Source organism: Ictalurus furcatus, chromosome 6 (assembly GCF_023375685.1).
Source record: "Ictalurus furcatus strain D&B chromosome 6, Billie_1.0, whole genome shotgun sequence".
Classification (NCBI taxonomy): Eukaryota; Metazoa; Chordata; class Actinopteri; order Siluriformes; family Ictaluridae; genus Ictalurus; species Ictalurus furcatus.
Genome location: NC_071260.1, coordinates 27,628,398 through 27,654,973, shown reverse-complemented (window position 1 = coordinate 27,654,973; position 26,576 = coordinate 27,628,398). Strand labels below are relative to the sequence as shown.

Genomic DNA, 26,576 nt, shown 5'->3' with positions numbered 1-26,576 from the left:
AATAATGGGGTGTATATACAAGTACAATGTCCAAGCCTCAAAAGAACACAGCATAACCTGTTATTGATTTATAAAGCACCCTTTAGATGTTGCATCTATCCTTTACTTTTCACCTGTTTAATCAGATGGGTTAAATTAGTCTCAGAAATTATTTTTGTGTGCTCTATACCTGGAATATTTGTCAAAAGTATTAAGCTTTTATATATATATGAATACACTGCAAGTACATTTTCTCATAGAATTCTTATTCAGTAATATTTGGATTTTAGTCATCCATCATTGTGCACTTGTGCAGAGGGGAATCCCTCAGTTATGATGAAATAAAAAAATAAAAAAATAAACTATTTTGGGATAGTGTTAGTATTAAGGTTGGCCCTTTGGTGCTGAGTATAACAGAATACATAACCATGACTTGATGAATGTTGATAAAAACAAAATTATATCCAGACCAAGACACATGGCTGAACTGGAAGACACTCACTATGATGTCTGAAGCATAACCACTTGTTCTAATATTGCCAAACAACTACAATCCAAATTTCAAAAAAGTTGGGACACTGTGTAAAATGTAAATAAAAACACCTATGTTATTGACAATAGAACATAGCAAACACATCAGTTGTTTAAACTGAATAAATGTACCATTTTCAGAAAAAAAAATAAAGTAATTTTGAATCTGATGGCCGCAGAAAAAATGTCTCAAAAAAGTTGGGACGGGGCAATGTAAAAGTAAGTGTTACTAAAAAGAAACAGCTGGAGGTTAATTGGCAACAGATCAGTAACATGATTGGGTATAAAAAGAGTATCTTAGAGAGGCAGAGTCTCTCAGAAGTAAAGATGGGAAGAGATTCACCAATCTGTGAAAAACTGCATCTACAATTTGTGGAACGTTTTCAGAATAATGTTCCTCAATGTAAAAAGACTATGAATATCTCATCATCTACAGTACATAATTTCATCAAAAGATTCAGAGAATCTGGAGAAATCTCTGTGTGCAAGGGACAAGGGTGAAAATCAGTATTGCATGCCCGTGATCTTCGAGCCCTCAGGCGGCACTGCATTAAAAATAGGCATGATTCTGTAATGGAAATCACTGCATGGGCTTAGAAACACCTCCAGAACTCATTGTATGTGAACACAGTTCACCGTGCCATCAACAAATGCTGGTTAAAGCTCTATCATACAAAGAATAAGCCATGTGTGAACATGATCCAGAAACACCACCATCTTCTCTGGGTCAAAGCTCATTTAAAATAGACTGAGGCAAAGTGGAAAACTGTTCTGTGATCAGATGAATCGAAATTTGACATTCTTTTTGGAAACAATGGACGCCACGTCCTCTAAACTAATGAGGACTAAAGAGGAGAGGGACCATCTGGCTTTTTATCAGTGCTCAGTTCAAAAGCCTGCATCTCTGCAGGTATAGGGGTGCATTAGTAGAGCAGGAGTAAGAGCAACATATGCTTTCATCCAGATTCCATCCCATCTTTACTTCTGAAAGACTCTGCCTCTCTAAGATACTCTTTTCATACGCAATCATGTTACTGACCTGTTGCCAATTAACCTAATTAGTTGCAAAATGGCAAGACACATGACTGAACTGAAAAACACTCACTGTGATGTCTGAAGCATAAAAAACCTGTAACATTTTAAAAACATACAACAATATGTATCAATTATTTAATCAAAACAGTTTATTTAAAACCAGCATGGCAAGAAAGAGTATATAAGAGAAAGGCTATTGATTGCTTAAAACCAGACATTAAATATGTGATGCAAATAGGATTATTGATTACGGGTGCACAGTAGAGTACTCCTGCCCTACATAGTTTTTAACACAAGTGTTTTACAATTCAGTGGGTGCTGATTCTCTGATGAATGTGCGTACATGTACGTACTTGTCTTTGTGTATTTATGGGGTGTTGCAGTCAGTTTGGTGTTAGAATGTGAAGCAAAAGGGCATAGGTCATTATTGGATAGAATTTATGGTTTCGGACTTTATTTCCCCAAAAGCTGAACCTTGGTGTCTAATTCATTTCCCTGGAAACCTGATCCCAATTTTACACCCTAAAATAAACTTTTAGTTGAAGTACTATAGTCTGAAGGTCAGACCTGACTCAACCTCCATGTATCAGGTGAGGTATGTGATTGCCAGAAAATTACCAAAGGGATAACTATATAAAAGAGGTCAAGAAGGATTTATTAAGCATTCTTGATTAACTCTGAAGCTGCTAAGCAAGCACACAGACTGGAAATGTCCCTGTTCTAAATCAAGACTTCAGTGTTGACAGTGTAAACCTCTGGTATTTCAAACCTTTCAAAACATTTATCTTGTGTCAATTAACTTTGAGTCAGGACAAAAGAGTTCTCTAATGAATCTTTTTAAGAGACTTTTATAATCTGGATTTGCTCAAATGATTAGGATAATTTGATTGCTTTATTTACTTTTACTTGGTCTACTGTTATTAATTTGTATCTATTAAATAAATAATACATGTTCCACAAGGGGGGCATGGCTTGTGGTTAGCACGTTTGCCTCACACCTCCAGGGTTGGGGGTTTGAATCCCACCGACCCAGTGACCCACACAACTTTGTGTAGGATAAGGAAAATGGATGGATGGATGAACATATTCCACAAATTATAGCATCATGTAGTGACACGTGCATCTGCATTCTGAATGCACTATTGTTAAATGGGCTACACATATAGCACCTTTTAACCTTCTACAAAGTGCTTTACACTGTTTCTCATTCACTCATTCACACACACACACACACACACTCATACTCACACACCAATGGCACAGGCCTTGTATGTTATTGGGAGCAACTTGGGGTTCAGTGTCTTGCCCAAGGACACTTCGGCATGTGGAGGCATGTGGGCCGGGATTGAACCACCAACCCTGCGATTAGTGGACAACCCGCTCATGTCGCCTGAATGCTGAATTTGAGACATATAACCTTACTATGATAAAATACATGTTTGAAATTTAACAGTAAGGGCGGCATTGCTGCCTGGCAGCTCCAGGGTCCCCAGTTGGAACCTGAGCTAGGGTCGCTGGCTGTGTGGAGTTTCTGTATACATTCTCTCCTTGTACACATAGGATTCCTCTGGGTTTTCCAGTTTCCTCCAAGCTCCCAAAACTGGCAGATTAGCTACTCTGAATTACCCTAAGTGTGAATGAGTGTCTGAATATATGTGAATGGTGCCCTGCCACTGGAGTCCCATTCAGGGCGTGTCCAGACTTAACACCCATGGTTCCCTCTATAGGCATGGTTCCCTCTATTGACATATAGCCTAACAGGATGTTTTAATATCCATAATGAGCTCACAATGACAGTATGCATTTGGCAAAAGCCAGCTGTAACATCTTACTGCTTCCTAAATATACCCCCTGCTTTGATAAAGGAATGTACTCAGAGTGGGCCTGGCTTGGGATGCAAACGTGTTCCAACAGCAGCCACTGCTTGCATGTTTAATACTTACGTTCCAGGAGTAACACTTGATCTTTGTAATAATCTCAGATAGTTCTGGATTTACAGAATGTTTAACAGTCTTAGATGCTTGGATAATCTGAAACAACTGCAGTGGCACAAAGTGCACACAGAGTGGGAAAGACAGCAAGTTACTGTACCCACTCACCTGCCATCCCTTTACATCAGGGGTGTTCAAAGTCTAGCCCCAGGGCTAAATGTGGCCAGCAGAAAGATGTTAATTGGCCTGTGGCTTCTCTGATGAATGTATGATAGGTGGCCCACTGGACAACACATTGCAATTTTTCTTTTTTTCCTCTGACTTCAACTGCAAATTAATTTAGTGAATGATATTTAATCATGGCTACAGGCAAAAAGCACAAAATTAACGGTGAGAAGGAGCGATTTGAAAAGAGCTGGAAACCAAAATGGAAACCAAAGTGGATTTGCCACTTTAATACATACTTTACTTCAATTACTTAACACAAAGGTTTTCATTACAAATTATATTATTAGCAACAACTTGAGTGAAAAGTAGAATGTTAGAAATATTTACATGAATCAGAGTTTCTTAGTATTTGGCATGTCCCCATTATTCTTGAATGACAGTGTACACTCAAGCTGGCATGGACTACACAGGTTTGTGTAAAACCTGATGATCCATGTTAGATCAAATCCGTTGGTATTTTGTCTAAACACATGCTTCAGTTTAAGGGGTAAGACTCATGGAATAGCTGACCTTTAATACAAAGGAGACTTTTGGACCCCAGAGTTTAATATGGGTCGAAAACAAACTGTACTATATTTTGTCTGCTATGAGTGTGAGAAAGTAATGTATTTTCATTTCTTTGATTCATGGGATAGGTAGTGGAAATATTCTATAGGAACTTGAACTCTAAAGGCACTACTCCATTAGGAGTAAGCTCCAAAAGTATCACCTGTGTACTATTTGTGAGAAAATGATTGCTTAAAGGTAAGTATTTAAAATAAAGTGACAAAGGCTCACACTCACTTGGGTCTTATCTTTAGTTGGCTAGCCCATTTTTATAGACATCATACCTCTGAGAGCCACAGCCTGGGTGACCTCATAAAGTGATTTGAGAGCTTTCTTACTGCACTTATGTTTAGACACAATAAACTCCACCTAATCCAAGCCACCAGTATGATAGATCAATAGTCCTAGCTCTAGTAAACTTGTCCAAATGAAAGATTAGTTATGCACAAATGTGAAATTCAACGCTGTTCAAGGAATGAAGTGGAGAGGACAGTGGAAAGGAAAATGTATTGTTTCCAAAAAGTCTCAGGGACAACCATGTTTGTCCTAGGGTCAAACTGAAGAAAGGTCTTAAGGAACTCCAGCACAAGGGGGAGATCAGTTTCCACCTGAGAGAATGCAAGGCCTGTGTACTATGAGCTCTTGTGTTCAGGAGTTGCACTTTAATCCATGGGGCCAAACCTACAGGTGGCCATGAGTGCCAAATCTCTCTGTCTATTTGGTACAACAGATCTACTCTCTGAGAAAGTTGTCAAAGTGTTCAGATCACTAATGAGATTAGCAGTGGAAAACCATGACCTCGTTGGGGCCACGAACAGGACTCAGTGACCTAATTGATGAATGATGTGCAATGTGGGAATCAGAATCAGTAGTAGAGGCAGAAATGCGTACAGTAGACAGGGAGGCCAGTCATGAGCCAGTGTTTCCTTTCCCAGCATACTGCTTGGTTCTGCCAGGGAAAAATCTACAGTCTATAGTGAGTCACACTCTACAGAAGCAAATGAACTTTTTTCTTCTTTAACTATTTTTTGGTAGAATGACTTGTGTGCTTAGGGTTGCTGTCTTGCTTCTCTTGAGATTCAGTTCATGGACAGATAACCTGACATTTTCCTGTAGAATTCGGTGGTATAATTCAGAATACATTGTTCCATCAATGATGGCAAGCTGTCCTGGCCCACATGCAGCAAAACAGGCCAAAACCATGATACTACCACCATCACATTTCACAGATGGGATAAGGTTCTTATGCTGGAATTAGTGCTTTCTTTTTTCCAAACATAGCCCTTCTCATTGAAACCAAAAATTCTATTTTGGTCTCATCTATTCACAAAATATTTTTCCAATAGTTTTCTGGCTTGTCCATGTGATATTTAGCAAACTGCAGATCGGCAAGAATGTTCTTTTTGGAGAGCAGTGGTTTTCTCCTTGCAATCCTGCCATGCACACCATTGTTGTTCAGTGTTCTCCGGATGGTGGACTCATGAACATCACATGACCAAAAGGGGTCCTTTATACCCAGACCAGAGGTCCTTAAAAGTTTCAAAGTTCATCTGAATGTTCTCTATTGCAGGGTCATAACAAGGATGCTTGCTGTCTTTACTGGGGAACAGATGCAGGACAGTCACTTCCGTACCGCAGACAAATGACGTGATCTCTCGGGCCTAGCTTGGGCACAGAGGGATTGGCAACATGCAGCCAGCGGGGGGAACGAAGCTCAAGGTGGATCCTGAGGGGGGAGAGACATGCACCACAGAGCTAGAGGGGGAAGCGATGCTCTCCGCGAGGTCAGAGGGAGTAGAGAAGTTCTCGGAGGTCGGAGGGGGGAGTGACGTGCTCTGTGGTCTCAGCCAGGTGACGTCCAAGATGGAGCAGGAAAGCAAAACAGAGCTCGTGGCCGCACCGGGAGACGGAGTAATGTCCTCAGTGGAACAGGGAGGCTGAGCGATGTCCTCAGTTGAACATGGAGGCTGAGTGGCGTCCTCAGTCGATCAGGGAGGCAGAGCGACAACCTCATGCGAACAGAGTGGCGCAGCGATGTCCTCCGGGGAGTAGGGAAGTGGCGCGATGTCTGAAGAGGAGCCTGGCATAGTGATGTCCAAGGCAGAACAGGAAGGTAAAGCGGAGCTTTTTTTAACCGGAGGAAGGAGCCACGTCCTCAGCTGAACAGGGAGGCTGAATGACGTCCTCTGCTGAACATGGAAGCTGAGAGGCATCCTCTATCGAGCAGGGAGACAGAGCGACATTCGCCGTTGGGAGGGTGGGCCCAAATCTTACGCCTGACCTCCATCCATTCCTCTGTGGCCCTGATCCAATCCTCTTTCCCCTCTGGATTCATCCTCAGGGACTTCAGGATTCTCTCTTGGGTGGAAAAATGTCTGCTACATCCATTGTGTGGTCTGGCTTTCTGTCACGAATGTGGAGATCGTGGAGACGGATGTACTTGCAGATATAAAGTTTAACAAAGATCTAACAAAACACCAAAGACACTATGTACACGTAAAATGTAGAATAAACTTACAATAAACGTAGAATAAACATATGGAATTCGCAACGAATTCCCAGAAGGGATTCCAGACTTCAATTCCCAGCAGCCACCGCACCTCTGCATCATGGTCACATGACCACCTGCACCTGACTCTCATTCCAGTTATTGAGCACCAGTCTGTATATAGTCAATGTTTGCACCTCACTCTGTGTCTGGCTTTGTTTCTCCCATGTTGTCACGATATGCTCTCCTGTCTCCTAAGTCTTGGTTTTTGTTTATTCTACATTTCACATGTACATAGCGTCTTTTGTGTATTGTTGGATCTTTATTAAACTTTATATCTGCAAGTACATCCTTCTCCGCCGTCTTCGCAATCTCCTTTATCCATGCCTTGTTACACTTCCACAAACATGTGTTGTGAAGACTTTGATAGATCCCTGTTCTTGAAATAAAACAGGGTGCTCACTCACAGTTGATAGTCATCCCATTAATTAATTGAAATCACCTGACTCTAATTTCACCTTCAAATTAAACTGCTAATCCTAGAGGTTCACATACTTTTGCCACTCACAGACATGCAATATTGGATCATTGTATAATATTTTTGTCTCGTTTCTATAATATTGTTCTCTTTATCATCTTTTAGGACGTGTGAAAATCTAAGGATGTTTTAGGGCATATTTAGGCATATATAGAAAATTCGAAAGGCTTCACCAACTTTCGAGCACCACTGTACATTTTATAGTGACTTTGTAGGAAGGTCTCGATATTCTTGTGCACATGCACAAGTAGGTATCCAGGTGATGTTTAGCGCCCCTCGCAGTTAAGTGGTGGGAATTAGAATCATATTCACTCAATACAATAAGATAAGTGAATCTCTCGGACAATACCACAATGGACAGGCAGGGCATATAGACTCAGTTTCTATGACGTGGTCACTGAAAATGCATTTATTGAATGAACAACTAATACTTGACTGTAGTAATTAATACTCAGTAATTAATACTTAATTGGTAAAAAAAAAAAAAGAAGAAAGAAAAATAAGCAAAAATGTTACTTTATTAAATGATTAATAAATGCAATGAGTCATATTTTGAATTTCCTCAATAGGAATGCTGTATAGTTCTATTTTTAAGCAATATTTTCATAAGCATTGCAATGTTACAGCCACAAGTAATAATGGCCAGTGCTAATAAATGAAATGGTTTTTATATGCCTGAGATTTTACCCATTCTCCTGAAGGGTTACAAGTCATTTTAGAATAGACTTTAAATCTATTTTTGTTTTAGCATTTATGTAAAATGACTGATTTAAACATATGTTAGAGTCATAACAATGGACCCCACAGGAAGCGCATCAGTTGTTTGCGTTTCAGTCAGCATAGACTTGTCACTCACGCGCCCTTTAGCACTCGGTGGAGGTGGAGGAGGAGGAGGAGGAGGAGGGGGGTTCCTGCGCGTGACTTTTAGCGTTGGTGCTTTGGTTCTCCTCCTCCTCCTCCTCTCTCTCTCTCTCTCTCTCTCTCTCGTTTTCTTTCATCAGCGCGCTCGCATCAGCTGCTCAGCCGCGGCACACGGAGACGTTGCCACAGACCAACAGAAGCGGGTTTCAGTGTGGACTTTTTGAAACCGGCATGGCTAACAGGTACGTGTGCGATTTCTTTACATTTTTGTGTAGCGGCTTTTGGGTCAGCACAGCGATGGGAGTATAACAACGGCTATATGACCCTCGTTGCAGGTGGATCTGGTGGCTGGAGCCGCTGCTGCTCTGCGTTTTGGTCTCGCGAGCTGAGTCGCAGTGGACAGGTAAGCGCGGGCATCACGCGCTCTCACGCGCTAGGCGGTGCTCGTAGGACACTTGTTGCACTTTGAGAAATCCGCTGAGTTCCTGTGCTGTGTGTGGACACTTTAAGTGCATCTTGATCGTTTTCTTTCATAAAGTGAGATGACTTGGAACAAAAGGATGCTGGGTATACTAAACCTGCTGAGATAACCCAGGAGACAGTAAAATATTTAAGAGCATCCGTTTTTGCCTTTAAAAAAAAAAAAAAAAAAAATATTATTTTTTTTCTTAGCACACTTTCCAGTTTTATGGACAGTAGCCTAGGGTGGGACATTGTAGAACGTCACTCTTAAATTCAATTCAAAACCCAAATATAAATATTTCTAATTGTGCTGAAATGGTCTTTAAAAAAATTAGACCTAGTATTTTTTTTTTTTTAACATTTTGTGTGTGTGTGTGTGTGTGTGTGTGTGAATGAGTGAAAGATATATTCAAGGGTTTTCCATCATGGTGGAAACTCAAGGTCCCCACAAGGTCTACTGCACTGTTTCTTAGAAATATTGGATTAACCATTTCTCTACCTGCAACATGTGCAAGCTGTGTCTAGTCATGCTAGAAAGTTCACAATCCTTCTGCGTGAGCAGAGAATCCTAATAAAAGTCAATAACCCTGAAAACGTATAATAACGCTTCATTGAAATCCGTATACGATGCTGATTTTACATGGATCATTGGTGTATAAAGTATTTCCTAAGATCAGATCCACTTGTCACATGTTTGGCTTTGTAAGTTTTTGGATCCCTGAATAAGTATATATTTGTTAAACTGTGAGAAGTGGAATGGATTAACTTATTTTAGTGTGAATTATAAAGCTGCTACTCTTGGTACCATCTTGCATTTAATTAAGAAGACTGCATGTCTGTTAGATGTACAGCTGTCATTTATGGGAGAGAAACTGAGATGTTTTTGTAAATATTTTATTGTAAGTGATACCTGTGGTCATCATCAATTTACACTGACAAAAATACATAAGATTGGTCTCTGAGAAAGAAGTGCATGGGCATGGAGTAAACTTAGCTGTGTCTATAATACATTCAAGCCATTTACAAATGTATGAAACGTGGAGAGATTGCCTTCACTAGTCTTGAAGATTATTGGATCCTTAAGGCACATTTCAGAGGCTTAAAATTCTCTGAATGATGGGCAGGGTAACCTGTCACAGTTGATCTAAAGCTGCGTGAGAGAATAGCATTATCCCGTGTCCACTAGGGTCCAAAACTCTGCATTCTCCCGGGCCTCATGGACAATTCCTTTTGTTATGCGCTCAGTTCCCCTCTCTTTTGAGTGTGTGTAGCCTGAGGCAGCAGAGCAGACCTGGGGGGAACAGCTGTAAGGAGACACCCTGCTGGCACGTTTAATAGACAAATGAAACGATGCATTATGAATCACAGCAAACAAGGACCCCCACCTGGCACATGTGGATGCCTGAACACGGAAAGACAGGAAGGTCCTGTTGAGAGCCCCATGTTTACCACTAACAATACTCTCTTAACCATTAAAGGGCTTCTTAGAACATAGTCGATTTGTACACAACTTTAATCTCCACAGGGTTTCTTCTACTTTTTTTTTTTTGTCTTTTTGTAATCTTTGTATATATATTTTTTTCTATTGAAAATAATTGAATAATTCTGAAACTAGCAATGCTGTTCAAGTGGTGTGAACAAACTCAGTGTTACTGAATTGAGACTCCTCTTAGGAGTCGCTAATAATAATAAATAGTGAACATGAAGTTGAGACAAATAGATCAGGGAGGTACTGTTCAGACATCTGCTGCCTGAATAAAGTACAGAATTTTCCTGGCATTGTAACTTCCTGCTTACAAAACCTTTTTCCTTACTGTTGAGTGCTTTGACTGTTGTTAACTTGCTGTCTAATCATCAACAATGAAGAATTGCAGTTTGATATTTGCAACCTACCTTTAACCTGGACTGTAACACTTCTGGGTAGTTTTTTTTTTTGTTTTTTATTATTATTTTTTTAATAACATAACTCACTACTGTATGTTGAATTCCCACTTTGAAATGACTTACTGTTGGAAATTAATTGAAGAAAAAATGTTTAAGGGAGTGTATTAAACGTGATGTGACATGATAACCTGCTTTGAAGACAAGCACACATGCCAGAATCCTGCTGACTGTCTCAACTCGCTCTGCTGAAAGTTTTAAGTTTTAGTAAATAACCTGCATGCTAAATTTGAAGTGTTTAGCATGGAAGTTCCATTTGCTTTTCAGTCTCTCTCTAGAGAGGAGTCTGGGCATGCTCTTTGTGTGACGGCAAGACCTTTATGCCTGTGGCCAAGTTCCTTTAGGTCAATAGATGAGTTGACTTTTGTGAAAAGCTTGGAGAGGGTCATGCCTATCGGCTGTTTTGCCTCAGCAGGTCCGGAGGCCTTTGTAATCCATGGATTTTCAACTTTTTTCTCTTGCTTTCCCCAATTATACGTTTACCCTGGTAGGCTCCCTTTGGTCAAGAATTTATGATATGGGGATGTGAAATATATTTTGCTCATTTGTTTATTCCATATCTGCACCCCCCTTTAGATGATATCACTTCAGATGTGAATGGGCTAAATTTATGTAACTTTACTAAAGAGGCCTCAGTCTGGAGAGCCCCAGCAGCTTAATGCCTCTGTAATTGTGTTTAGATGAACTGTACTAGTGTTAAGACTGTGTGTGCTTTTGTCAGTGGTGATTCTAGTGCTTCTTAGATGTGCCATAGTTTGGGATTTACATTGCTGTCAAGGAGACAGCCAGTTCCATGTTTTTTCCCCCCCTTTCCCTCGTTGACCATTTCAGAAATTTGTAGTTAGTTAGCAAACCTGATCCTATGCTTCTAAGTGTAGATGAGGAGAGCAGAATTAAGGCCTTTGTAGATATTTGGTAGCACATACTCCAATTTTAATATTGGATGGTGCACAGAATAAATCTAGGGTTAGATCACGAGATGGCTGGTGCGTTTAAATCATTGGTTGGTTCATTGGGAAGAAACAGTGAGTGATGCATAAACTGAGTGTAGAGGCATGACTTTATTCCTTGGTATCTTCATCTGACTTGGGTGCCTTTTCACTTTCTTTAACATGGTATTTGTGGCATAGCTGTAAGTGGGCTGAAATCACCCTGTACAAAGTTTATCTGACATTGATAGAGGTCATTTAACACTGCCACTTTATTCTGCACATACAATTGTGTCTTACAAATAGTGGGATTAAGAGTAATTTAGGATAAGCCTTTACTCTGTCTCTAGAAGACTTACTGCTGGTATTACCAGTGTTGCTCCACATTTGTATGTTACTAAGAACCCCTTTCTTATTCTATCACAGTTCATTGTACATTAATATTAGTGAGGTTGGTGCAAGGTTTATTGTTTCTGCCAATTCCAAAAACTGCAGATTTATCAATGTGGAATGCATAATGCATTTCTCTTTTCCCTGTCCTTTTCTTTCAACAACACTACCTCTTCAGAGCAGAATGAGATTCTTAAGCCACTTTACTAGAGAGGCCTCAGTCTGGAGAGCCCTGACAGATTTTGAGACAGAAGTCTGCCCACTTCTGTCTAAATCCACTTGTGTTTTTTCAGATTATAGTGGTTCATGAACATTCCATTTCAGGAGATTTGCACTGTTAAAAATGAGACAATATGTATCTATGGCATATATAAACCTGAATAAGCTGCATATTGCTGGTATGCAGGTGAAAGGATAAAACTCTACTTAAACTGAACTCTACTGGCCAACTGCAGACATGATGCAACAGAATTAGAAATCGAAGGCAAGAGATGGTGCTGTCCAAACATGCGCTTAAACGTGAAACTTGACCTAGCTCTCCACACAGCTAAGAGAGGAATGCAGACTTAGAGATGAACATAAAAAGAGCTGTGTTTAACTGCACAGTTGATCACAGAGCTGCTCACTTGGTCTGTAAGATTTCCACAGCTTTAGTGCAAGGGCAGAGGCATTGCAAATATTCAGTTGTCAGGCTTGAGGACATATATTGTGCTTTGAGCCTTGCCATGTTCTCCATTCCAAACTATCACTAACCATTCCATAGAGAGCTAGAGATGATGCCACCTGGGATGCTTGTCCATTGTGTTCACATGGGTGATAAGTGTACTTTACAGTGTTGGTGATTATGTGTAGTGTGTAGATTAAAATTCTTGTCTCTGTAAAGAACATCAACCCTGGAGCTGAATTCCCTTCACCTGTTCATAGTGAAAATTTACGACTTTAATTGTCATATTTACCATCCAAAGAAGATTGCAGCAGCTTTGACTTAAGCCAGGCATATAACATTCTAGTTTGCACACCCACACTCATAAATACCATGGTATATACATGAATAGGTTAACTGTAGGACATGGTCAAGCTGTGAGCCGACTGATCATGGTTTTCCCAAACGGAATAGTAAAACCTCCAGTAAATCAGTGTTTGATTGACTGTTTATGAGATAGGAAATTCTTGCGTCTGTTTTTTAAAAAAATATTTATTTTGTAATGAAATTCTGAAGTGACTTTTTCATCAATATCTGTTTTCACTTTGGCTGACTTGGACATCCCACCCTGCAAAAACTCATTTCGTGGAGGTAGCTTCACCACACATGTAATCCAATTTATATATATATATATATATATATATATATATATATATATATATATATATATATATATATATATATATATATATATATATATATTGTAAGTATTTTGTTGCCGGTTTCAATGCAAATAGATTAACGCTAAATGTGACATCCAAATATGTACTTATTATATTATATTATATTATATTATATTATATTATATTATATTATATTATATTATTCAACTCATTTAGTCATTTTTTGTTGTTCTATTACAACTGTAAGCATGTCTACAGGGAGTTTGGCCTCATCACATAGGACATCAATAGAGTAGCTCCTTAGCAGCTAGTCATCTAGTTTAAATAACGTTAGCTATGCTAATGAATGAATGACATCTGTTAAACTTACCTCAACATGTCTTTTACAATGATTTAACCCTTCATGGGCAATCAAAAAGTCGTTGTAAAAAAGCAAAACTGTCATTCATTTTGACCCCTATTAAGCAGGGGTACACTTTAGTGTAGTCTGGGGGTGAAGTACATTTTGTATTTTCTTTTTCTTTTCTTTTGGACACTCTGCCATGGCGCTGCCGGACACTACAGTGTTACTGAACCATGATGGTACACTGAACTGAGAGAGGCCGACTGTAAAGCCCGGCCACAGAGAAAACTGATATAGTTAGCAGAAAGAGAGACCAATCAGGATACACTTTGTGTCACTCTCTCGCTACGTCTTGTCACTCGCTCTTTCGGTTTCTACAGAGCCCTTCTACTATTAGAAATGATCTGGTCTCTTCCTCACTTTCAAACAAAATAGATTTCCTGGGATATTGTATATAATTTTCGGGCTTCAGGGAGCCGCTATCAATATACGTGAGGCTCCCGGAACTTCTGGGAGAGGTGGGATGTCTGCTGACTGTTTCCTTCATTACCCACAGAATGTCCAGCTCATAGAGAGATGAAATTCTAAAGCATCAATGTTCATGCTAATACCGCCATCAATGCTGTTGTACTTCTCATCTCTTAGCCTCTACCATAGCTATGGGGTGGCTGTGGCTCAGGTGGTAGAGCGGGTTGCCCACTAACCGTGGGGTTGGCGGTTCGATTCCCGGCCCACGTGACTCTACATGCCGAACTGTCCTTGGGCAAGACACTGAACCCTGAATTGCTCCCGATGGCAAGTTAGTGCCTTGCGTGGCAGCTCTGCTACTATTGGTGTGTGTGAGTGTGTGTGAATGAGACACAGTGTAAAGCACTTTGGATAAAAGCGCTATATAAGTGCAGGCCATTTACCATAACTCGGTGCAGCTGCATTGCTTACTGGAACTTCGAGTTCTTCTATTGCAGTCTCCACAGCTTCTACATTGGATTTCTTATCAATATGGCACTGAAAAATGAGAAATCTTGCTTTTTTCTCAGAGTCATAAAAACACCTACACCCAAAAGTGTGCCATCTTTACTCACAAAAGTCTCAGTAGAATATTTATTGAATTTATAGAATATTTAACTACAAACTCCACAGCTGAATCCGTTATCTCAACATTTACATTCTACAAAAAGCTTTAACAAACTTTCCAACCTGGCCATGAATCAACAAATTCACTTGTACCTTCATCAGATTTTTCTGACATGTGTCATTTTCCATTTGAGGGCATATATAAGGCTTATCCTCTTGCTGTTTGTATTTTACTTTTGCTGTCTGTCCTTGCTATCTTCTGCATTCTCTTCTCACACTTAGACCAGCAATTGAGCTTAGTGCTAAAAAACCAATAGGAAAACTATAATTACCGCCCTAGTGGCATGAAAGAGGGATTTGTAATAGCCTTTAGTGTGCACCTAGCCATCACTGGGGCTAATAGGGCACTATGATCCCTCTCACTTCTGCTGAAGCCCTTCCTGTCCTGGCAGAAACCCTCACTTATTTACTCCCTTTAGCTATAATCTCACCAACTCTTTACCTGTATGGTGCTATTTGACAAATAATAGGCCACAAGGCTATGTACACTTATAACGTGTCGTGAAAATGCACTGTAAGATAAAAGGCACCAAACGCAACTGGGAGTGCTTAGGTATTGAGGAATTTCTGTGTGTACTTTGTGACATTTATGGATTGCTGGACAAAGTGTCTTTCCTCCTAAATAATGACAAGGTTTTAAAAAAGGTAATCCTTTTAATGGCTACATTGATATCATAGTATGTTGTTTTTCCAGCTGCTGGAAACAATTCAAGTTGATATGGGGGCTTGTGTTAATATAGGGGGCCACAGCTGTCTTTGTCTAGTGAGCTGTCTGTTCACTATAGTCACAGCATGAACTTTTATTATTATTTAAAAAATTAAGATTTTACACCTGGAGAGCTTTGGGATTCTGGTCTTTTCATTCTGTTTTTGTCTGTTATAAAAACGGTCTGCCAATCAGAAAATGCTGATAAAATCCTTGCCACATACCTAAGGAGTTTCGATTTAATTCATTCAAATCTAATTGAAATACTGTGAGCAATGTTTATATTAATGAAATGACTAGATTACTGTTTCTTGTATTACAAATACTAAGTTAAGTTAGATTAGATGCCCAAAATTTATTAGGGATATATTTAAATCATATAGTGCATTAATTTAAATCCTAATTAAGGAATTATTTAATTTTACCTTTTATGTAGAAAGCGTGAATGGTGATTAACAGCGCCTGGGATTTATTCCATGATTTGCACCACTGCAAGTGGTGTTGGAAACTGGGGATTATTGGTTTTCCTACTTAGAAATTGAACTTTGTAAACTTATCATTATATATTTTGTAACATTAATTTCTTTTATTTTAAAATAAATAAAATACAATCTTTCATTAAAGTGGCTATTGAATATCTGTTTGATGAGTATAGATTTAGCAATTATATTTTATATTATGATGTTGCATAGCATGCAGTGGTAAAAGTGTTATCTGACTTTTGTTATCAAAAGTGTTTGAAATGAGTCTGGCTGTACTTTCCAGTTCACTATCTGTGCACAATGAGTGCTTAAATGCAGAACAACTGCAAGAGCTTCATGTTGTGGAAAGCGCCCTCGCATATGACCGGTGTCTGAAGTCTGTGTAAAATCATGCCTGTTTATAGGCCTGCCGTGGTCAGGTGACGTGGCATTTCGTGTGTCCCGTGACAGTAAAACGGCGCCTGTAAACCACATCATCAGCCTCTATTATCTGAAGCGAAGATGCAATTCACAGGCATGCCCCAGTATGACAAAGCTGCACAACATCTTGTTCCCTTCTCAGAGAACAGGGTTACATGCATAACCCAGACGTTCCCTTTCAAAGGGAACTCAAGGTTGCGTGAGCTTCATGCTGTGGGAATGAGTATACCGACTCCATCATACTGAGGGTATGGCCTGTCACAGAGGCTCCATCAATAAGGGCGTGGCTGGCCGAAATGGCGGCCACATAGACCCTAATTGTAGAAGAAGCCAACCTTGCTGAGAAATGTTCCTGAACTCTGGGACTGTAGCCATTGCGCAGTTTACTGGGTCTCACTGAGGTTCCAAGCGTTGAACATGGTGTCTACAACCTTGGTTGAGAGACCGGAATCTATTAGCTGGTGCCCCTCAGGAGCCAGACTCACAGTTTCCATGGTTCCGGCCGAGGGTGATAAATCAACCCACTGGCTTGAGACAATAGGTCCCTGTTAACATGAATCTCCCAGCGATTGGTGTCCAGCAGAGATATTGTCTCCGACAACCATATATGAGCTGGCCCATAAGGCCAAACTATAATACCAAATGAATGTGTGCAGCATAGTGCCGTCCAGCTGAGATATTATCTCCAAGAACCAAATTCGAGCTGGCCAATCCGGTGATACTATCAGCAGACATAACATGATCTTGGCAAACTCTTGCTAGAGCCTGTGAGAGCAGAGTAACCGGGGGAAAGGCATACAGACATGACTTTGGCCATGTGTGTACCATGGTGTCCAGACCTGACCTTTGTTTTTTTTTTGGTGCGGGAGGAGTGAAGGCGAACCACAGCAGGCAGTGTGTTGTTTCCTCGGAGGTGAACACGTCCACTTCTGCTTGGCCGAACCTTCGCCATATGGACTTACCCACTTGTGGATGGAGCCTCCAATCCCTGGGCCTCAGCCCCTGCTTCGACAGGATGTCTGCCCGTAATGTATATTGTACTAACTGACAAAACTTCCTCTCCACCAGAGAAAAAGATGTTGAGCCTGCCTAAAGAGGGGGCGTGAACATAGTCCTCCCTGGTGGTTGATATATGAGACCACCACTGTATTGTCAAACATATGGTGACCTCTGAACTGAGGAGAAGGAATTCAGTGCTAGGAGTATGGCTCAATCTTCTGGCGATTTATATGCCACACTAGATGAGGGCTGCTCCAGAGACCGTGAGGGAGGCGTCTGACATTACTGTCTTGCGATTAGAGATACCCCTAGAGTGTGACCCAAGGCTATAAACCAGAGACACCTCCTAGTTCTCAGAGCATCTAGGCATCGCCTAGTTGATAGGATTGCAATCCTATTCAGTTGATAGGATTGCCCTACACGTGTTGGGGATAGACACACCCTCATCATATTCAAATCCCATTTAACCACTAGAAAAGTGCTCTCGACTGAAGAAGCAACTTTCCCTCACATCGGCTACAACATCATATTGATGTTGAATCGGCAACTTCCTGGACTGTGCTAGAATTAACCAGTCATCAAATGGCTGCCCTGGAGTAGCAAAGGAGCCAGTGAGGCATCCGTACGCTGTGTGAAGGTGTGATGGGATAAAGCTAGACCGAAAGGGAGAACCAATATGGATATGCGTTGCCTCCAAACGCAAACTTCAGAAACGTCCCGTGACTGGGCAATGGAATATGTACCTTTTTTTTTTTTAGATCTATCGTCACAATCCAATATTTGGACTGAGTTTGTGGAACTCAGTGGAACTTGAGCATCAACTTCTTGAACCTGTTGGGTGGCTGTGGCTCAGGTGGTAGAGCGGGTTGTCCACTAACCCTAGGGTTGGCGGTTCGATTCCCGGCCCACGTGACTCCACATGCTGAAGTGTCCTTGGGCAAGACGCTGAACCCCAAATTGCTCCCGATGGCAAGTTAGCGCCTTGCATGGCAGCTCTGCTACCATTGATGTGTAAGTGTGTGTGTGTGTGAATGGGTGAATGTGACACAGTGTAACGCGCTTTGGATAAAAGCGCTATATAAGTGCACCATTTACCATTCATGTCTGAAGAGTATGGTTCAGATGACACAGATCTAAAATTGGCTGCATACCCTGTCTTTTCTAGGGACCAGGAAATAATGGCTGTAAAATCTCCCTCCCTCAGAGAAGAGGTACAAGTTCTATGGCCCCTTTTTCCAAGAGAGATCTACTTCCTGGGCTAACGTCAGGCTCTGCATTGTGCTGACCACTGCAATGAGCACGCCTCTGAAACGGTGAGGTCAAGCTTTGAACTGGACCCGGTACCCTTTTCTATGCAGGACAGAACCCATGGAGACACATTTGGAGTATTTGGAATATTATGGATTTACGGTAATACTGGGAACTAAACTGCCCTAACAACCTCTTGTTCCCGTTGTCCCCGATACCTCCCTCTGTGGCCCACTTCTTTTTGCCTTTTCGGCACTGATTAACATTTTAAATCAGGCCCACTAGCAGGCTGCAACTGTGGCCACCTGGTCCCCCTGGGTTTCTACGGAGGGAAGCAGGAGCAGACATATATATATATATATATATATATATATATATATATATATATATATATATACTCCAGGTCAAACGAAGATCGGCTGCCCTGCGGTATCGTTACGTTTAGGTGGGATTCTGACTTAGAGGCATTCAGTCATAATCCCACAGATGGTAGCTTCAGTGGATCCTCAGCCAAGCACATGCACCAAATGTCTGAACCTACGGTTCCTCTCGTACTGAGCAGGATTACTATTGCAGCAACACATCATCAGTAGGGTAAAACCAACCTGTCTCATGATGCCTTGACAGCGGCCGGCCCTGAGTCCTGAGGTTCCGAAGCCCATATCACTTTGGCTGAGAAGCAATAGAGCCGGAAGCAGAACTGTGCCGTAGCATGGTCCACTCCCATACACTTCACACAGAAAGTGTCCCCGCCCTCCCCGTAATAAAACAGGACAAAGGAGTAACACTTCCTGAACTCTCGCTGACTCATACTTTTCTTTTTTTTTTCAAAGGGACAGAAAAGTAAAGATTTTTTTTAATAGAGAGGAAGTGAAGAGTTTTAGGAGCATTCACACAAACAGCTAACGTGGTTTTTCGCTGAAGATAATAAGGCTGATGATGTGGTTTACAGGCGTCATTTTATGGCGTCAATGATACACGACGTGAAATTCCATGTCAACTGACCACGGCAGGAATATAAATAGGCTTTACACAGATTTTACACACATTTTACACAGACTTTAGATACTGGTCACACATGAGGGCGCTTCCCACAGCGTGAAGGTCACGCAACCTTGAATTCCCTTTGAAAAGGAACATTTATGCACTGCCTAGTGTCACCTGCAATTATGTGTTTGGATCAAAGTGTTATGAAGTTTTGTGAGGTTGAGATGTATTAAAGTGGTGCCAGTTCTTTTGCCCATTATTTGCCTTTTATCCCTTGGATACTTTGAAAGTGCTATTTTTTGGAATGTTTCTTTCTATTGTAATACACTATTTTATTGTGTTCAAAAACATTTACATGGGCATTTGTGGTTGGTTATCTTTGTTTCTGGACCTTGAGCATTCAGGTCATTCATGGGCTGAAGCCTTGCCAAGAGCATAAAGGCTCTGAAAAGTGGATTCCGTGGTCACCAGGTGCAGATTTGCCCAACACAAAGCATTGTTTTGGACCTTATGTAAGATATAAGATTCTCTCCTCTGGCACTTTGTCCCCCCACCCGGTTTAAGAGGCGTTTAAAGGGCCCAAGTGACAGTCTGGTTAACACAGGCCTGGATGAAACCAAATCCATGAAATCTATACCAGCTGCTTTATTTTCATGAATGAAAATGGGATTTGAATTACGACCATTCTGTGACACAAAGCTGGAAGGGCAAATGCCAGTAATTTGAAACATGCACTAGGCAAAGACATATCTACTAAATGTGATATTGATTCTAACCTACACGTTGAAGCTCAGTTCATGCCCGTTAATGAGGATTTTTGTAGGTTGTACTCAAACATGGTGTTCCATATCTGATATATCCTGTTTCCTTATGAGCCTTCAAGCTGCATTGTCATTTCAAAGGATCTTTACATTCTTGTCATTCATCTTCCTTTCACCAACAGCAGCTTCCTTAGATAGTTCTCTTGTTTTTTGTCTTCACAAATCGCACACCACTGGGGCATAAAGGGTGTCCCACCCTCACTCAAGGGAGATTAGCATCAGTAGCAGCAAGTCTCTTGAGAGTTCTGGCAATGGGGACTGGAGTTGGACATGGCAGAAGGTATCTTTTAAGCATCTTGGTAGTAACCAGAAGATATAAATCAATACAGCCATAGCAGACTTTATAACCAGGGTAAGCACTGCTTCTCTTTTTTTTTTTTTGCCTTTTCTGTTAGAGGCATTGTAATGCGCCAACATGCATTGACCAGATACATGATTCTGCATGCAGCGATGAAGCAAATGTTAAGTGATATAGTCAGTTGCCCTCCAATGATCCTTTCTGGTTATAGGAAAGATTACTCAAATTAAAGGGTGTTTTGATGACTTAAGGAATCTTGGCAAATATTAAATAAGCCAAATGTAATGCAAGTGATTTCTTGGCAGGACCCAGTTTTTTAGTCTGGGTATAGTGCTCCTTGAATAGTTCAGGTAGAATGGTGGGTTTTGTACTTTGTCATTTACCACAAAAGAGATAAAGTAAACTCAGCACCAGCAAAAGTCTTGGCATTGACCTAGAGTGTATACAAAGAATGGAGCCTTCTATTCATCTCGCTGATGTAAGCTGAGGGAAACTGTGCCACACATTGAGACATGCCAAAGAAAGGTAAGAGCTTATCTCCCCAACTAAGGAAAAATAATAGGTGCACCCTCCAGAAATTACTGAATAAACATTTGTGCTAGTTCCGTAGAAGTGATCAGTATTTGACTTTCAAAATAGTCTTCTGGGCGGAGCACAGTCAGCATATTGGTTAGCACCTACACCAATGAAAGGAATTTTAAAGCAAAAGCAACTGTCATTAAAAAAAAAAAAGCCCAGATCATCTCTGCATAATGAATCCAAATAGATTATTGAAAGTGATTCATAATTGGACAGACATCCAAATATAGCTCTATAACCATTTCTGGGGTTCCAGCAAAATGGATTAAATCCAAGCCTCAATACCTCAAAAAAAAAAAAAAGGTCAAATTAGACCAAATTTGTTCTGTCTGTAGAATGTTCACAAATAAAAAGCTCTAATAAATGGACAAAATATTACTGCACATGTAAATAATGTTCATGAAATAAAACTGTACTGAATGGGCATGTGGAACTTATTTTCTGTTAAATGGGGGCAAAATATATTTGAGGACGCTGATTTAAATTCGTTATTTAAATGCATTTGTTTCCCAGTAACCAACACGTATAGTAAAAAGTCAAGTGCTGACTTGGTATTTGTATTCTAAGCCCTGATTGTGTTACAATGGCTTGTGTTACAATGCTTTTAATAGCATGCTACTCCTTTAGTCTTTCTAGAGGGTAGATGTTTTTTTTCTTTAATCCAGACATTCTATGTTTCAAATCATGGTGGTATTTAATCTAATTACACATAATTACACTATTGCACTTTCTCAACCATTCTTAACATTTCTTCATCTGAACATTTCTTCATCTAAATGTGTGCAGGTCTGATATCCTGTACTGGGTACTCTGTGAACTTGGGCTACTGACTAATCTTACTGATAACATCTTGCTTGTCATTGTGTTTGATGGAGGGCACATGCCTCTTGTTCACATATTTTTGAGGGTGCTTTTTCTAATAAAATGTGACAATGCATTAGTTATTTGGTGAAGCCTAGAGCTCACTAAAAAGGGGCTGATACTGTCTTTTTAATGAAAAGCCTTTTTGTCTACCTGTATGGTCCTGATGGATCTGAGAACCTTAGTTGTTGCTGCATGCAGTTTGAAAATCATTACAGCTGACAAATAGCCTATGCCATTTTAAGGAAAAGTGATTGTAGTTACACACATGTGCTTGAGGTTATATACACTGTAATTTTTCTTCGCAAGTTTGTGACTACGCTACGTTGAAAACGTCATAGTCTGCATGATGATCTTTGAGACGGTCAAAGAAAAGATTAATTCTACAAAATTGGCTGTGCTATGGAATTTGATGCCAACTTTAAAAAAGAGCAACAACAGTCTCTGTGTTAAATCAGTTCTGTCTGAGATAGCACACATACCTTGGCATGACATGCACAATTTAAACAATTTAATCTGTTTTTTTTTTTTTTTTTTTAGACATAATTTGTGTTTTTAATTTGTGTTTGGTGTGTGTGTGTGTGTGTGTGTGTGTGTGTGTGTGTGCGCCTCTATCGGTGGTGGTGACTATTTAACCATAAAGTGCTAATATGACAAAGATCCTTTAATTTTCATCCAGTGACCGGATTGCCACCTGTCTTCGATTATGATTTGATTCCCCTACCTCACGAGCTTCCATTCATTCTTATAAAACCAGATGAAAGGTAGAACCACACTTTTTCACTTGTAACACATTAATTCATAGATTTTGACTGACATAACATTATCTAAAGCCAGCTACGAATAAAGTCGAATGCTACAGCACTTGCTGGAATTTAAACAAATTTAGACTATGCACCCCAAGAGACTTTGCAGAAGTCTGTTTGTCTTTTGTGATGATTCATAGACTTTGGGAATAAACAGTGAGCATTAAGAAGAAAAAACACGGGGCTGTGACCTTGATAGGAAATTAAAGTGCTTGAACTCTAAACTGACTGAGACATACCTGCTCAGACATGTAGCATGACAGCTCTTAATAGAAATTGCAACATTTTCCTAAACTGTGTAAAGCTGTGTAAAAATGTGTAAAAACTGTGTAAAAATGTGATCAAGGATAGCAGGCATCAGTGGTGTATTTCAATTGTTTCAATTGTTTTTCCTCTTTCTCTCTGTTTATATATATTTATTTATTTATATATAATATTATGTGTATATATGTGTGTGTGTGTATGTGTGTGTGTGTGTATAAACATGCACTGAATCCTCTCACATTCGACTGCTTTTATTTCCAGCAACTTTCTTGACAGAAATGGAATAATGAGTCCCTGAACAAAGGGGGGGGTCAATATTAAAAGTCAGTATCTGGTGGTCTCCAGCTGCTTTAAGTACTACAGTGCATCTCATCCTCATGGACTGCACCAGATTGGTCAGTTCTTGCTGTGAGATGTTCCTCCACTCTTCCACCAAGGCATTTGCAAGTTCTCGATCACGTCTGGGGGGACACACGCTTACATGTAATTTTCTACTGCACGGACGATCAGCTGTCCTTCCTGTCTCCCTGTAGCACTGTCTTAGGCGTCTTACATTACAGACATTATTGCTCTGGCCACATCTGCAGTCCTCATTCCTCCCTGCAGCAGGTCTATGGCATGTTCACGCAGGTGAGCAGGAACCCTAGGCATCTTTCTTCCTGTGTTTATTTCAGTAGAAAGGTTGCAATTGCATTTCCTATTTGTGGATGCAAAATTGTGACATAATTCAAATGAAAATGCAAGTTGTGTATTACGTTTGCGTTTTCATTTACATGAACGTACAGTGTCTGCCAAATTTCAAATGGAAACGCAAAGTCCATTTGCAATTGCATTTCCCGTGTGTTACGCGTTATGGCCCTGTCATATTGAAACAGCAATAGCAATTACTCCGTTTACTTTTTCACTTCCTCAGTGTGGAGTATGACGCTAATCTCTCAGAAATGCAGCTCACCTGTGCTTTATAGTAATGACGTCAGTAAAGGAACATCTAAAAACTGCATGACCTGGGCAACTGTGTATGATTCTACCAAGATTATAGTCATCTACTTTACAGGATATCTAACGTATTGCAGTATTATGATACAGTATGGATAAAGTATTTATTTATTTGTTTATAGCATATATTTTCATTAATAATTATTAATGATCTACATTTTTAAATGTGATTACACATATAACCAATTATTATTATATACACATATTATTATATTATGTTTATATAATAATCATTATAAGAAATTCTAAAAAAAAAAAAGAATTAATAAACATTATTATCATTATATAAACATATCTTTAAAGTACGGAGTGTGTGTATATATATATATATATAGAGAGAGAGAGAGAGAGAGAGAGAGAGAGAGAGAGAGAGAGAAGGATTACAGCTATATAATAAAATTATTTTGTTTGTTGAAGAATATAGCTGGTTTTGAGCTGTTGGGTCTTTTGCAATGGAGGCAGATAAAGGGACTCAACCTTATCCAGGAAAAAGGGCTATAATCTGTGAACATAACTAGTGGATGTGGAAATTACACACAGTGTAGGCCTAAATACCTAGCCAGTGCATCATGCCTTTCAGCCCTTTTTAAGACTTAAACTTCCTAAATCTCAGAATTATTGCTGAGATCATAAAGAATTATTTCCTGTAAGGAAATGTTTCATTACTTAATAGTACTTAAGTTTTTTAAACACATGTCTAAAACGAGGCCACACATAAATGAAAGTTAAAGGCTGTGCTCAAGGGCCCAAAAATGAACACACATCTGGAGCCTTAACCACTTGCCCACCACTGCCTCATGGACATGATTACAATAAATGAGCAAATATAGAGCACATCATGCAATATAATAATAATAATTACATTTTAGTCTGGATTCCATGTTTCATCCTGGGAAAGCAAGCTCACTCTTGTGTTCACAAAGACAGGAATATGTTATTACACTTTACATAGAATAGAATAGAATGGTAATGGATTTATTGACCAAGAGTACTTGCACACACAAGGAATTTGTTTCCAGCTTCCAGGTGCTTCCAGTATTTACAATGAGTGCAACATACAATGGGGTACAACATATAATAAGGAAATATATTAAAGTAGAACAAAATAGAGCAATACAAAAATAAACACCAATAAAACCAAAACAAAGTATTGCACATGTCCAACAGGTATGTTTTTTTTAAAAACAAAAAAAACAAAACATATGTGCAAACCAATCATTTTAAAGTATCAGAAATAAATGGCACTATAGCCTAACAATTACACTTAATGGGAGCCATCATGCGCTCAACAGAATGCTTAGTTGTTGTCAAGATTCACATACTGTCAGTGGAGAGGTGGAAACAGATGCAAATGCAGGTATGTGTGCTAAAAACAGTGTTCATTAAGTAATCCAGGCAGAACAATACAAAAGGAAACTCAGACTCAAAAAGTCCTTATATAAAGGCTATGCATTGATGTCACTGTCCCACCGGAACACGCCCCCCTCAGCCGGACTGAGTTTGAAAACATCCAGCAAAATGGCTGGTTTTAATAGGGGAAGCTGCGAAAACGCTAGTATAACTAATGATTATCAGCTTAAATTAAGGACAGTTGGACTCGACATTGACCCTTACAGCTGGCACAAGAACCTGTGGTCCATGGACATTGACATGTGGTCAGAAATCGGTATTCCCGACATTTATGTGTACCTGATTTTGATGCTGTGGAAATACACTAAGTAAAGACTGAAGGCATACAAAAGCCTTGACTCTTGGTCTTACTTCAATGCAGGATTTGATAGAGAAATGAAAGTGACAAGAACACCAATAAACATTCTGGCTTTTTCCCATTTTAGATGTGTTTGTTCTATGTTTTCATGGAACTCATGCTGTACACTAATGCTGCCACTCAGTGGGCGTGACCGCAGCGAGTTCCGGCTACCGTGACATCACGTGCATACCCTCTATACTGTGGTTGTTATCATGCTGTGAATTGGATGCAGGTGTGTGAGATTAGAATGAAGGTGAGAGTGTTCTGGGTATTGCGGTCCATGGTGGCTATGTTTGTAGGCCGCAGTGCAGGATGGGAAATGTAGTCTCTAGTCCCCTTCTTTCCTGCATTTCCCTGACACACACAGATTAAATGTAATGTTGGCATATCTAATCCAGAAATAACTGTCCATAAAGTGGATTATGTATAACTGCATACATTTTCCTGGACAGTTCATTAAGCTGAAGAACTTTTTCTCCCCTCATTGTGGTTATGACCCAAAATCAGTTTTTCTCTTTGGAGACTTGGTGATTGACAAGGGAATGCTAAGAATGCTGGCTGCCTGTCTAGTTTGTAAGATTCAGGGCTCCCATTTCATTAGATGTAAGTGTATTCAGGAATGTGACAACGTTGCCTGCAACTCAAAAATGAGAAAAGAACCAATATTGGTACAAATAGTGTATGTTTTACTGGTTAC

The 26,576-nt window shown here is 39.9% G+C and overlaps 1 protein-coding gene across 2 annotated transcripts in view; it reads left to right on the top strand.

Moving 5' to 3' along the window:
• The first annotated feature begins 8,267 nt into the window (after positions 1-8,267).
• Positions 8,268-26,576, top strand: part of col18a1a (collagen type XVIII alpha 1 chain a) — an 88,114-nt gene continuing 69,805 nt past the window's right edge. For both annotated transcript variants that reach the window (XM_053627436.1, XM_053627435.1), the window contains exons 1-2: positions 8,268-8,379; positions 8,473-8,540. In XM_053627436.1, the coding sequence (XP_053483411.1) occupies positions 8,369-8,379; positions 8,473-8,540 (79 nt within the window). In that variant the 5' untranslated portion in view covers positions 8,268-8,368. The remainder of the gene's footprint in view (positions 8,380-8,472; positions 8,541-26,576) is intronic.